This window comes from Lygodium microphyllum, chromosome 2 (assembly GCF_053477565.2).
Source record: "Lygodium microphyllum isolate KBCC chromosome 2, Lygodium_microphyllum_v1.1.10, whole genome shotgun sequence".
NCBI lineage: Eukaryota > Viridiplantae > Streptophyta > Polypodiopsida > Schizaeales > Lygodiaceae > Lygodium > Lygodium microphyllum.
Window position 1 is genome coordinate 41,778,869 of NC_141136.1, and position 15,397 is coordinate 41,794,265.

Genomic DNA, 15,397 nt, shown 5'->3' on the forward strand with positions numbered 1-15,397 from the left:
GCCGAGCTGCGGGGGCCTCCTACTCCGTAGAATTGTTGCTCTGCGCCTCTGGAGCTCCAAGAGGAAAAATCCCAAGCATCTCTGATCCTCAAACTGCATGATCCATCTCAGGGGTCCAAAACCCTCTCGAAACAGACAGTGGTATCTAACTCGTATGTCATAATATACAGTGCATCGACAGATGTAGTGTTCCTCTGTCTCTGGCTCTCTGTCGCATAGTGGACATATGCGTTCTTCTGTCTGTATACCCTCCCATCTGCCTGTCTCAATCCTCAGGTGGTGGGATGAGGTGCGGATCTGACCAATAACTGTGCGTAGTCCATGAGGCAGCTGTGTGTCCATGTAATTGGGTCAGGTGATGAAACCATCCTCAGATACCTGGAGGAAGTAGGTCTGGTAGTGTGCCATCCTCGTGCCATGGGGCGAGGGGGGTTGGATCCAGGTCTTCTCCGTATCTAACTTCAATATGTCTGCTCTGATCACATGGTTTAGCTCTGATCGACTTAGGTCAAGTGTAGAGCAATCCAGCTATAGTCAAAGGGAGGTAGTCTGTCAATCTGCAGCCCATGTAGACTCATCCATGTACTCATCTAAGAATACTAACAGTGTCTGTCACCGTCTGCTGCTAGTTGTCTAGAAGAGGCCAGGGCTAGCCGTGGGTATCTATCTTGGGGGAGCTCCCATAGTCTATGTATGAAAGTCACTGCCTGAACCAAGGCCTCAGCCACCATGGGTGATGCTCCAAACTCAGCTCTGATAATCTCATGTGGGGTCGAGCTCTTCGCTCGTATCATGCGTGAGATCATCATGACCAGTGGTCTTTCCATGTGCTCCCATCCATCATAGTATTCCTTCTCTGGTCCATCCTGGTCTCCCAAAGGCTGTCTCCTCGTGTGAAAAGAGACTCGGACCCCAAATAGCTGCCCCATATAGAAGTGTGGGTGTAACCAGGGTGTCAAAAAGCCACAGTTTGGTGCGCGGCTCATGAAATTGTATGTGAGCACATTGCCTCTCCAATGCACCTAAGGCTGCATATGCTTTTGCCAAACGAGCCTCTGATGTCTCTCCCCAAGAGAACTGTGGTCCCTTCAATGTGACCCCCAAATAAACATACTGCCTAACCATCTCCACTGGCTCTCCGTCAAAAGTAAACTGGTGCTCAGCTCTTGTCACCCAAGTAGCTGAAGTGTTAAATACCATAACTTTAGTTTTCCCAAGGTTCACCAAGAGAGAGAGAGAGAGAGAGAGAGAGAGAGAGAGAGAGAGAGAGTTGCTTGAAAAACCAATGCAAAAGTGAATAAAGGAGGGGATTGCAAACTTTCAATTTGACCGAATCATGTGACAACTGGGGATAAGATTATGTGGAAGAGGAGATAGAAGTAGCTTTTGCAACAAAGTGGATGAATGTTGCAAGGGTCAAGGAGGAAGCTACAAATGCTTCCATGTCTAGATGGAAGGTGTGAAGCAAGGTAGGCCCCAGTGAAGGAAGGTGTGGCACTAGTCGTAACCAGTGAAGGATTGTAGAGTCCCTATAAGCAACACCAACAAGGTGGGTAGAGTGGTGGTTAGGTGCAGCTAGGGGCAGCGTCATAGGTGGTCATCAAGTAGTTCGTTAAGGCTCTCATTGTTAGACGTGTATTTATTATTTCAGTTGAAGTCGGCTCCCAACCTCTCTTTCTTTCTCATTCAACTTGTTTCTATTTTTTCCAACGAAAAGAAAATATATTAATAATACCTTGTAGAAGATCCCCTTGAGGTAAAATACAAAATACAAAGAACTATGTAAAAACTTGTTAAGTACATCACAACCTTGTCTCTATTTCTTGCAAACATATGCCGACATGAAAAACAACAAAAGAAGCCCCAAAAGCACAATGAATTGCATTTAACTTTTGCATACCCATGAACATTAAGAATGTCATCTTTAAAACAGAGCTGCTAAGATTTATCATTTTTCTTATGGCAATTTGAGCCTCCACATATTAATTTCTTTATTGTCCAATGTGAAATGCTTCAAGCTCTTACAAATTAATTTGATACTTAAATTAAAATCAGATTTCAAGCTAACGTCTTATGTCTGATACACATACATAAAAGAAAGTATCACAAATTGCTTGCCTTGGTTTATCTCATCAACAACACGAAAGGGACAATGTGTCAAGTCTTGCAATGAGACAAGATACAATATAGTCGACACAGAGCGTTCCTACAGCACATACAAAACGTTAGTTTATACTTTTCACAGCCATAAACTTTGAGGAAGTTATCAAAACCTTGCAGCTCATTTTACCCCTCCAGATTGATGATGAGCACTTAAAACTTGCAACTCTCCGGACTCCCTGCATACATTGTAGAAGAAGCAATGACTAAAAAGCCCACTACAAGTCTAACCAATAATCTTAGATCTAGGAAAAAACCACCTCATCAATGTCTTTTTCTTTCATGAAAGAGAACTTCTAGTTGAGCTTTCTTGCCCATAATCATCATTCAAGTAAAACATAAGCACAAGTCCAAACACATGAGTATGAGGCAAAAGGAATAGACATCTCTCGGGCTAGGCACTCTCTATAACATATTTAGGTCTGATCGGTGGTCACATAGACCTCAAGTTCCATCTCTCATGGACGTTACACTCCAACTACTCTCATTGCTCTGCCTTTGAGCATCTTGTGCATTCCTTCCATCATTTACAGCATTGATTCATTCACTTCAAACTCAAGAGTTCCCTTGCTTCTCTATTTGTGTTTGTGTTTTTGCATTTTTTGTTTTGTGTTTTGGCATTCTACATATTTTAGGTTATTGTCTAAGTTATTGTCTTTTATGTGGTTCGTACATTCTATGTTTTCTCAATTCAAACCCTAGCATATCTTCACACAGTATCACAACCGATGATCTTATAAAGAATATCATGTGGCTATAGTGGAGAGCTTTGTTAGATATGATCAATGCCCCACCCTCATTAGGTACTACCAATGATCCATGGTGCTCAAAGTTGTAAGGCCCCCATTATGAGGAGAAGCCAAGTGTGAGCCCGGACATTGGTGGAGTCCTGACTTGTATATCAGATGAGGTCTATGTGACCGGATGGCAAAAAGGTGACCATTGTGGGTCTAATCTTTGGGTTAGACAGAGTGGTTAAGCTGGTAGCAACTCGAGGCACATTGCATTGAGTTGCGTAGTAAGGGAGTTAAAAGGGGCCCCTATTGTGGGGTCCGGGGGCCGCGGAAGCGGCCCCTGGCTGGGGGGTCCCAAGGGGGCCAGCGGCCCCCTTGGCGGGGGTCCGGGGGCAGCGCCCCCGGCCCGATGGTAAAGGGAATATTCCCTGGAATATTCCCTGGCCGACTAGTGGAGGCTCATATGGTAGGTCGGTCAGCAGGCCGACCTAACGACCTACGCGGGCTATAAAAGCTAAACCCCTTCGCAGCCATCTCACACTCATCTTTCACCCAGTCAGAGTTGTTGTTCCAGCTAGCCTTAAGCTCTTCGCCTATCTTCTGTCTAGATCGCCATCTAAGCTTCACTCAGTGGAAGCGCACGGGTGGACAGAGCCATCTTTGTATCAGTTGTTTGGAGTTAAAGAATTTTACTGATTCTCCTCTTATCTGTTGTGTACTCTCTATCTCTTTCTCAGATTCTGTTCGCTGCGCCGTGTAATATTTTACAAGCTTGGTTTTGTGTAAGGTACATGAACAACTTCTTGAGATCCATCAGCATCTTTTCAAACTTCTCCATCACTGGATGGCCATAAGAAGGTATTATGGACTCAAGAAGGAAAACAATGCTTCACTTTCACCTTCTTCTTCTTGGCCAAATACACATTCCATGAGAGCTGAGAAGTTTCAACGATACTTGTGTATCAGGTATGGTGACGACTACCGCAACTTAAAACCTTGTTGCTGCTACATCTAGATCAATTGAGGCTTCGGCACCTCTCGGATTAGGGAAAACATACCACATGTGGGACAACTAGCGAGCCATCTTCCTCCTCACAGCCAAGTCCCGATGTCAAGTTTCAGCTGATTTGTGCTTTGACAATTAAATTATAGCAAATTCACTGTTGAGTGGGAGCAATTTGGACTTGGGATGTATTAAATGTTGTAAAAGGGCAGCTTCACTTGGTACATATATTGCTAAATTCTCATTGTGCAGTGAAATAGTGGTACATATAGCACTTGGGTTATTGCATTTGGGCATTATGGTGATGTATTATTGAAGTGGAAGCAATCTTTTATGCATATGTATTAAATTTGGTTCATGTATATGCTGTAATCAAGCCTAGGGACTAAAATTGCAGTATAATATCAGCTTCTTGGGCACTTTTGGAAGTGCAAGTTTGAATACTTACTCTTATATTCAGCAATCTTGCTATTGGCTGAAAGTATTCAGCATTTTATTACAGTTTTTATTGCTGTAAATGGCTGGTAGTGCATCTCCATCTGACACACAGAATATTTGTGAGATTCGCAAATTTGACGGCAATGGCTTTGATCTTTGGAAAGATCGTTTGCAAGGTATACTTTTTCTGAAGGATTGTGATGATGCTTTGGCAGAACATAAACCTGCTACTTTGTCAAATGAGGATTGGGCTAAAATGAATAAGAAATCCATCACTTATATTGAAACGGCAATCACAAATGATATCTTAGTTGATATCAAGGACTCACCATTGCATATGTAGTTTGGGAGAAACTCAAAGCTACATACGAGAATACAACTCCTGTCAATCAAATCCATCTCATGCGAAAGTTGGTCAACTTAAAGCTTGATGAGTCTAAGCTCGCCTTAGAGCATTTCAATGCTTTCACTCGTATTTTAAGTCACTTATATGATGCAGGCTTGCCGGCTTTTAATCCTAAGCTGAAAGCTATTTTCTTGCTCATGACTTTGCCAGATTCATGGGAAACATTGGTTGTGTGATTGAGCAACAACCCCAACTTGACATTTGATGGTGTGCGTGGTAGATTAGATGCAAGGCAAGTGGGCAAAACAATGGATCGACATACAATTTAAAAAGACGAACTAAAAAGAGGTCAAATGCTGCAAATACACACAAAATTTGTAGCAAAAGCAATGAAAAACAACAAGATGTTACTTGCTATTAGTGTGGATGCAAAGGACATAGAAAGCCCAATTGCAAGTTCTATAAAAAGAAGCAAGTTAATTCAAAAGGCAAAAAGAATAAGAAGGATGACAGCTCTACCCCTAAAGAAACAAAGAAGAAACATGTGGTATCTAATGTTGTTATTAAGGACATAGAAGAAAATAAAGATGTTGGTTTGTTGGTTGCATCTTCAAATCCACATGGTATGACAGTGGCAAACATGTATATTACTAAAAGGGATGTAATAGATACATTGTTCTTTGCTCGTGATGGTTTGCAACCATCATGGATTATTAACAATGGTGCTTCATTTCATGTAACTCTATCTTTAGAGTGTTTTTCTTCTTATACAATAGGTAACATTGGAAAAGTTTACCTAGGGAATAACCATGCATGTGATATTGAAGGAGTTTCTTCATAATGTTAGGTATGTACCTAGCATTAAGAAGATATTGCTTTCCATTGGGCAGCTAGACAGCAAGGGTTACTTCACTTAGCACTACCTTTGGTGGTGGAATGTGGAAGATACAGAAAGAACCCATGCTAGTACCTAGAGAGGCTGAAAAGAGAACTCTATATTATCTTCACTACAAGACACTTCTTGGAAAGTTTATTGCAATTGCAAAAGTGCAATCTTGGACACATGAGCCAAAAGGGTTTACAAGCACTTTCTTCACTTGGAAGAGTTGATGTGAAAAACTCGAAGCTTCACTTTTGTGATAACTGTGTTTGGCGAAAACATGTAAAGAGTTCATGCTTTCATGGAGCCTCTAGGAAGGCATGTATTTTGGATTTAGTTCATTCCGATGTATGTACCATGCCAATAAAAACTCATAGTGGTTTCCATTATTTTATGTCTTTTATTGATGACCATTCTAGAAAGCTATGGGTTTACTTGCTTAAGTGGAAAAGCAAGGCATTGGTTTTATGCATTTGTTAGCACTCAAAAGGGTTTAAAATTAAAATGCATAAGAGACAATGAGAGAGAGTATGTATCTAAAGAATTCGATAAATTTTGTAATGTCAATGGGATCAAACCGAAGGTTACAACTCCTTATAATCTGGCATCTAATGGTGTGGCTAAGCGAATGAATCGCACTTTATGTGAGAAGATTCGATGCACACTATCAACAACTAATCTCCTACAATAGTTTTGGGGAGAGGCACTTAAAATCACAGTGCATACTTGCAACTAATCTCCACATCATACACATGAAAATAACATCCCTGAAGAGGTTTGGTTTGGCAAACTTGCTTCATATGACTACTTAAGGGTCTTTGGTTACGAATCCTATGTACATGTACTTGTTGATAGCAAAACCAAACTTGACATTAAATCCCACAGAGACATCTTTATGGGTTATGGAGACAAAGATTAAATGGGTTATAGAGTTTGGGTTCCAAGCATGAAAAATGTATTTAAAAATGTTAAAAAATGTGTCAAAGCTGCTAAAAAATGTCACATCTAGTGATTTAGACAAAAGAATGTAAAATTTCAACATGATCAACCACTTAAATTGCCATCAGCCAAACTGAAAATTCAACTACATTTAATGCTGGTTTTGACAATTAGTGTATCATTATTGAGCGAGATGACAATGGCCAACAAAATCAGCATGCTGAAAATGTATTACGATAGCCTCAAAATGTATAACAACCACCTGAAAATGTGGTTCAACAGCCAAATAATGAGGTCATTGACATTCCTTTGGATGTGGATCCATTACCTGATAACACACATCATTGGGTAAGAAGGTCTATACATGTGAAAACAGCTATACAGAGGTTTGATCCCCCTTTGGATTTCATTTTATGCACAGATGAGGATGAGCCTCTTACATATAATGAGGCATTATCATGTGAGTTAAAGAAAAAGTGGGAGCTAGCTATATAGGAAAAAAGTGAAATCTTTGTATCAAAATGATACTTGGGATTTGGTTTTATTGCCCAAAGATAGGAAATTTATTCCTAACAAATGGGTCTATAAATTCAAGTGTGTGGGTAGCAAACCCAAATACAAAGCCATGCTTGCGGCTAAGGGTTCTACACAGAAAGAAGGGATTGACTTTCACAAAGTCTTTTCACCTCTTGTCAAAATGACCACTCTTCGAATATTGTTTGCTATTGTAGCATCTATGGATCTTGAACTTGATTAGATAGATGTTAGAATTGCATTCTTGCATGGTGATTTAGAAGAACAGCTATATATGAAACAACCAAAGGGCTTTGTTATGCAAAGGAAGGAGCATTTGGTGTGTAGGCTTAAGAGAAACTTGTATGGTTTAAAACAAGCTCCTAGACAGTCATATAAAAAATTTGGTGCCCTCATGCTCTCATATGGGTTTAAAAGAAGCAATGCAGATCACTGCTTATATATAAAGAAGGCTAATGACGGAAGCCTTATAATCCTTGTGCTTTCTGTGGATGATATGTTTTTTGCTAGTAAGCATAAAAGCCAAGTTAATGCACTAAAAAGATAGCTGAATTCAACATTTCCCATGAAGAACTTGAGTGCAGCTGAACACATTTTGGGCATGCGTGTGGCAAGAGATAGACCACAACAGCTATTATTTCTCTCATAAGAAAAGTACATCAACAAAGTACTTGATCGTTTTCTATGGTAGATGCTAAGCCACTTGGTGTTCCTTTATCACCATACCTTAAGCTTAGCAAAGCAGATTGCCCAAAAGATGATAAGGCAACCAACTCTATGAAGGGTGTTCCTTATGCTTCAGCTTGTGGGTCATTGATGTATGCTATAGTGGCCACTAGATCTGACATTGCTCATGCAGTGGGAGTCATGAGCAGGTTTATGTCAAATCCTAGCAAAGCACATTGGGAGGCAATGAAATGCATCTTCCGATACCTTAAAGGAACACAGAAAATGTATTTGCTATGGAAAGGGCACGTTAGATTTGCAAGGATATTGTGATGCAAACATGGCAGGTGACTTGGATACTCACAAGTCTACTAGCGGGTACATATATTTACATTAACTGGTGGGGCCATTTCTTGGTGCTCTAGATTACAAAAGATAGTAGCACTTTCTACCACTAAGGCTGAATATATTTCAGCCTCTAAAGCTTCAAAAGAAACCTCCACTCAAAATAAAAAACAAACTCAATCCAAGGGATCCCAAGGAAACTCCCAATCACAACTCAAACAAGGGTGGCAAAATGTACCTAAAAGAATAGATATTGTCAACATTGTCAAAAGGCCGGTCATTTTGACGACGAGTGTCACTCAAAGGCTAGAAGCACAGCACCAAAACCTAAGTCTCAGACCCTCGCCCCTTAGTCGGGCAACCCTCAGCAAGGGAGATAGGGTGATGGCAAAGGGTAGTTTAAAGGTCAAACGCATACTACCACCACTCATCCATCCTAGTCGACAACCTTCTCACTCCAGAGGGCTTGTCTGACTGGTCTGCAAAGGCCCACATCGTCTCCATAGAGACTTCAAATGCGAGTCTCGTCTACATCTATGAGTTGCCTCGTGACGACGTTACCGCAGAGGCCAACTCGTCACAGCCGAGCACTCAGCTTTTGTTTGGATTGTGGACAATGGAGCTACACATCATATGACTTCTATAGCAAACATTTTCCGTTCCCGATCCCTTGCAGCCGGGGGATCCACATAGGAAACAACTCCTCGGTCAAGATTCAAGCTCAAGGTAGCGTTGGTTTTGCCACTCACAAGGGTTTGGATCTAGCTTCACTAGACAATGTATACCATGTTTCCCAGCTTGGGGTAAACTTGTTATCTATTCAATAGCTTTGCCAGTTGGGGCAAGTAGTTTTCTTTATTGCGACCACAGACGAGATCCTTGACTCTCAGACTGGTCTAGCGATTGCTTGCGGTGAGGCACAGCCTAATGGCCTTTACCACATGACTCGCTTTCTAACCGAGCCGACAGCCCACGGTTCCGTGTTCCACGGCTTCCAGGCATTACCCACATCTCGGGAGCCTATGAACAATGAGCGTCTTTGGCACTTTTTCTTAGGGCATATTGGTTATGACTCTCTTTATGAGTTATCCGGCCGTCAACTGTTTGAGTGCCTTCCCCGCCTAAAACTAGCTCACAATGTCTGTAAAGCTTGTCAGCTCGGAAAGCAACACCGTACCCCATTCCCTTAGCAGTCCACACATCGTGCTAAAGAGCCTCTTAGATTGATTCATATTAATCTTTGTGGGCCGACATCCATTGCTGCCTTGAATGGCACATTGTACTTCTTTTTGATAGTGGATGATCATTCTGTATACATGTGGGTGTACTTCCTCAAGTATAAGTCAAATACTTTCTCATATTTTTTTGCTTGGATGTTGTTGGTTCATAACCAAACTGGATGTCGTATTGGTTACATGAGGAGTGATAGCGGTGGTGAGTTTATCCCCCAGGAGTTTTCCGAGTTTGTACTGAAGCATGGCATCTCTTGCCAGCTCACCTCTACTAACTCCACCTCTCAGAATGGAGTCGTAGACCATAGGAATCGAACAATCATGGAAATGGTATGCTCTATGCTATTCGCACCAACACAACTTCCTGAAAATGGTTCGAGTGCTGCCATTTGGAGCTGTGTCGCTACCGCCCATTGCGCCTGGAGCTGTCGCTACCATCTGAGGGTGACACACTGCTCAGGACTACCACCCATTGTGCTTGGATCTGTCACCACCATTACCAGCCTACCACACTACTCTGGACTACTGCCCACTTGCGTCCACATCATCTAGATCTGTGTTTTCATCTTCTAGTGCAGCTCACTTTTGCCTCTCTTTTTTTTTGGGCATGCCACCCTATTCTTGGAGCTGCTGTTTTCCACATCAGCATATGCGTTTTGCTGCTCATCCCTTTCCGACTTTTGTCTCGGCTCTGACAAGCAGTCTGGTGCCTCTCCATGCTGCATTTTGCTCCGGGGAGGCCCTCTACTGCTGTGTTTCAGCTTGCTGCAGGTGACCCCATTGCCCTGTGTCGAGTGGAGCCCATGGTCTCCGGTCATCATCTTCTTGTCACTCTGAGGACATATGAGGATTGTGTTTCCCTCCCTCTATAGCTATCCTTCATCATTCAGCATTTACCTTCGATACCTTGTTGCTTGGAGGACCGTGTTTTGCTCCCTTCATTGTGCAGATTACCTACAAGTGCTGCTGATTGATCAGGTAGGACAGCACAGCCATCTTCAAGCTTTTCCTCCATTGTATCAACTTGATCTATTCAGCATGATTCAGTGTTCATCATTCACCATCATCTTCTTCTGAGTCTTTGAGTTTTCTTTTCTCTGTGTTTCTCATACACACTGTGTTTCTCCATACAAACCCTAATGTATCTTTGATATGGTATGAGTGCATATCATCCCATGACTCTTGTTGAGAGGGGTTGTACTTGGAAGTGAAAGCACATGGGCAGCATAGTTATGTAAGGGCAGGGCTTTGGTGCCAATCTCCTAAAATATCCTATGAATGTTGGGCTGCCTTGGTCCTCCTTAGTTGTGTTCACACTACAAACTAATTGACTAGAACATTGGGCATTGCCCATAGAATTGACAAATTCTAATAGTGCCCTCACTGTTGATATACACTATAACACATGGAGAGGCTAATCATTGTATTCAAATTTTATCTAGTATTCAACCGAGTTGTGTCTTCATTTCCTTCATTGTTTCTTCTTGTTGACACATTTCTCCTCTACTGCCCATCTATCACAAAATTGCCATCTATACATTGCACTGTCCAATGGCACCAAGCTTCACCAGCGCACGTATTGCCCATCACAATAGACAAAGAAACTAATGCCTTCAACCTGTCTTTGTACAACAATCTTCTCTTTTTTTTCTACTTAATCTTTTCTCTCTCTACCCCCTGTTATTAGAGAGAACCACCTTGCTAGACACCTTTCAACATAACCAATGAAGCTATCTTTGTTTTGGTTGGGCTTGCATCTCCTCCCAACCAAATGAAGTTACTGATGAGGCACTTAAGGTGGTTGATGCATGACTTAGAGAATCCTCAACAAGAATTGATGTACCGCATGGTCGACAGAAGAACTTGGTTTGTGATCACTACTCGCCCTACAAATGATAGTCTCGCGGAGCTCTAATATAGAAGCTTCTATCTGATGCTTAGAAGGAGAGGTGCCAATTATTGTTGTGAGGTAATGCCAATCCCGACATGGCATGTGAGATATCTCACAATTGTGTCACAAGGAACCCACATGAAATCCTCATGTGGATGCCACTTCAATGGTCTAGTGTTGCACACCCAAAATCCATAGGATTTGTGCCAACTAATTAGGGCTTCTCATGCTTTGTCCAAATAAATTAATGTATCATTAGTAAACTCCACATAAAGAAGCTTCTCAAACTCAAGGAAGGGTAGCTTGATGCCTCTCATACCTATAGATCTTTTTCTCAAAAAGAAGCTCATGGTCTCCACTACAAAAAAGAAAAACAAGAAAGGAGCTAGTGGACATCCTTGTGTGATTGATTTATGAATGGTGAATCTATGTCCTCTTGCCCCATCAGTCATGACATGGATGTGTGGTGAAGAATAGAGAGTTGCTTCTTCGCTAACCTACTACTTTGAAAAGCCCATGCTTAGCATTGCGTGCTCTAGGAACTCCCAATCCACGTGATCGTATGCCTTCTCGAAGTTGAGAAGGAGCACAATCAGGTCTTGCCTCTTGGATCTAGCCAAAGCGTGGTCTCTCAAAAGTCGAAAATGTTGTCTTAGATGCTACACTCTTGGACAAATCCTGTCTGAATGGGTGTATACTATCTAACATCAATGGTGCTAATGTGAGACTAATTTCCTTTGTGAGAATCTTGTAGCTAGTTCCAAGCAATGTGATTGGTCTCCATTGTGTGATCTTCAATCTATCTCCATTTCCTTTGTGAATGAGATGAATCAGCCCCTTGGAAAGTCTCTTTGGGTTAGTCCTTAATGCCATAATCTATTGAAAGTCTAAGTGAAGGCATGTGTTGATAAGATTCCAATAGCTCACAACGAACTTATTTAGTCCATCTTCCCCTCAACACTTCCTTGAGGGTAGTGCCCGAAGTGCCTTGTCTAAGTCTTCCCTTGTAAAATGAGCCATCAAATACTTGCTTGTTTTTTACCACCCTTCGGGTGGTCTTTCAAACTCTCTTTGTTGCTCTCATATCTAGAGGGCCCAATGGTGGATCCTAGTAGAGCCATAGTTGTTAGGTACGATACGGTACGGTACTAATTGGTACCTTATGATTTTATAAGGTACGGTACGATATTAGTACGAAAAAAATTAAGATGATTTTTTAAATAACAAAAATCATAAAACATTAAATGATAGATCATAGAATACATGTTTAAAGTGGAACTAGCCATTTCATTACAAAATAAGATAAATACATGAGGGTGATCATCATGGTCGCATGGGCTACGCAAAACATGCGATACAACTACAGTCTACAGTCTAGTATATCTGATACAAAAAAAAAAGAAACCTATGTCATATGAATCTATGATGAGACATCACTATCATCATCATCATCATCATCAGAACCATCTGAGTGCTCACAAGAGAGTCTGAAGATGACTCCTGAGCATCCGGTGATGAGACACACTTATACTCATCCTCACTGATGAGGTTACCATCATCATCAAATGATGGCTCCCTAGGTGGCGGCTATGTAGGCAAAGGGGGGATGTCATCATGAGGCACAAGATGTGAGCTACTAGAGCCCCGCCTTACATATGTCTGCAAGCCACTCGAACCACCCCTCCTCGATGATGGAGGGCGTCGAATGACCATGCCCCTGCTACCGCCTACTCGAACTCCTCGCCCACAAGCACGCTGACTGTGAGTGTCACGAGTATCTGTTGCTATAAGCTCTCTATAGAGCTCTGCGAAAATCATCTCCTCCTCCTTGTCCACCTCCTTATGTATACTCGGAAGAGTGTCGCATGTCAACTTAAATGTATCAACATCCACCTACACAATGCAGTGATGCATGTAAGATTGATCATTGATCATTGTAAACGCTGAAGTTTAAATTGTAAATAATAAAGTTTAAACTTCAAAGTTCAAAGTTTAAAAGTTAAAACAACAAAATTTAAATGTTATGGTTAAGTGTTTAAACTTTACTTGCTTTGGACTACCCATGCTCATCATAGCCCTCATCATGCGTAAGTTAGTGCGGCAATAGACTAGCTGCTCTAATTGGTGTGTGCTAAGCCGATTACGAATCTTTGTGTGAATGAGAGAATAGATACTCTAGTTTCTATCACGTGCACCCGAAGAGCAATCTTGGGCAAGGACCCTCATGGCTAAGGGCTGAAGGGTCTCTAGTGCGCATCCAAATTTTTGCCACCAAAATAAAGGCTTCGCAAGTGACTCTCTCATTCAACAAGTGGGAGAAGCAAAAGCCACATGCTCTCTCTGATCTGCATAGCATCCTAGCTTTTCTAGCACTGCATTGTAGTCATCCACAGGGACCACACAAGTTAAATAAGCAAGCTGGTTTGAACGCAACTCTCTATCATCCATGACCGCCGGTGACTTGTAGGTCGGAAGTACCAATGCGGCAAAACCATGGATTGGCTTATACATCCACGCCCATCTCCTCTCTGCTATCTCTAAAACATGTGTACGCTGTGTCTCTGTGATCACTGTACAAGTACGTGCCTTCGTCAATGCCGCTCTAAAGAAGTAAATGAGAAGGCCCATGGTGGACCCCTTGCAATCACTCATACGTAACACCCTATAAAAGGGAGTCACGACAATGGCAACGGCACGAAATTTTTGCCAAATTTCTCATTAAGGCACAAGCGCTGCATGGCTTTGGTCTCCTCTATCTCATGCTCATCCCACTCATTCCATAGAGTAGACACCATTGTCTGGCACAAGACGGACCGCACCTCATAAAGGCGCTCTAGCAACAACCACATGTAAGCAAAGCGAGTTGAAGAAGGCTTCTTCAACTCCACTGTGCTATGCTCACGATACATCGCAAGCACCTATACCTTTACTGTGAAGAACGTGACAATTGATGTAGCTTTGCAGACCACCCTCTTCACCCACTTGAGCTTCCCAATGTCCTCCATGAGCAAGTCCAAACAATGACTTGCACAACATGGAGTCCACACAATCGTAGGAAACTTGCCCTCAAGCAAACGGCCCATGCACCAACAATTCGATGCATTGTCGGTAACAACTTACATCACATTTGAGGCGCCCACCTATAACCACAATTTACAAATTACAAGTTATGTATAATTCAAATTTCAATCATGAATCATGATATTATCATAATGAAAGAAAGTGAAACAATTTTAAAACGCAAATTGCAATGTATACCTTAATGATAGCTTGTCGAATGTGGCGGTAGATGAATGCGCCCATCGTTTTTCTCCCCCTCTTGCTGGTATCTACGGCCCGCAAAAAGTAAGTGCCAAGTGGACATGAGACGAGTATGTTGATGATGCCCTATTTTTTACGATCATTCGTCGGTGAGAATGGAGCAACCATATTTTATCCATGCAGCCCGAATAGGATCAAGGGCTCTATCAATCCTCTCCTTCTCTTCATCAATCTTTCTCGTCGTCACGTCGTTGTATGTGACACTGGTCCATCCTTCACATGGACCCGCATTGGCAATGGCTTTTACCATCTTCTTCCATTGCTCTTGCTTTAGGACATTGAATGCAAGATTGCACTCAATCACTGCGCGTGTGTCTGCAAGTAGTATATAACAGGCGCATGACAGATGGAGGAGGAAAAGTCAATCTAATGGAGAAAAGATGATTGAAAGTGTCAGAGAGAGTATATGTAATCAAGTGAGTCGGTGCCCTTATTACAGACACAGACAGTCTAGGATGGCATCCCAAAATGTGGCCGCCCAACCCTTTCTAGGATTGTAATAGTGAAACTTAAATGAATTTATGAAAAGAAATGTAGTTAATAGATGGGTTTCTCAACACCCCCTCTCAGACCTAGAAAGGAGCCATAAGAGGTGTGAGAACGACAAAAGACGACCCAACCCATAATGGCAATGTTCCACCTATAAGGAAACGTGTAGTGATGAACAATAAACATGATGAGCTAATAGTACCCAAAATGCAACCTTAGGAGAGAAGTCACAAGCTCCAAAACTCCATGCTAGAGGAAATACGAAGGCCTAGCCACCAAGCTGCAACATCCAAAGCCCCAAACTAGGAAAAACCTATAGATTTTGGGTATCAATGGGAATCAATGGGTGAGATGGCATGGAGATGTTAACCACCCGAAGAATGTAAAGGGTTGTTGACAAGGTGAATGAAGAACTGCAA

At 42.0% G+C, this 15,397-nt stretch overlaps 1 protein-coding gene across 2 annotated transcripts in view; it reads right to left on the reverse strand.

The window, feature by feature from the left end:
* The window catches only part of SMC5 (structural maintenance of chromosomes 5), a 156,245-nt gene that overhangs the window by 35,512 nt on the left and 105,336 nt on the right, over positions 1–15,397 (reverse strand). The window contains exons 26-27 of one of the 2 annotated variants that reach the window (XM_087692548.1): positions 2,291–2,339; positions 2,119–2,206 (exon numbers count right to left, since the gene is read on the reverse strand). The exons of the other annotated variant lie outside the window; for it this stretch is intronic. Coding sequence (XP_087548674.1) covers positions 2,119–2,206; positions 2,291–2,339 — 137 coding nt within the window. The remainder of the gene's footprint in view (positions 1–2,118; positions 2,207–2,290; positions 2,340–15,397) is intronic. 2 annotated transcript variants of the gene reach the window in all.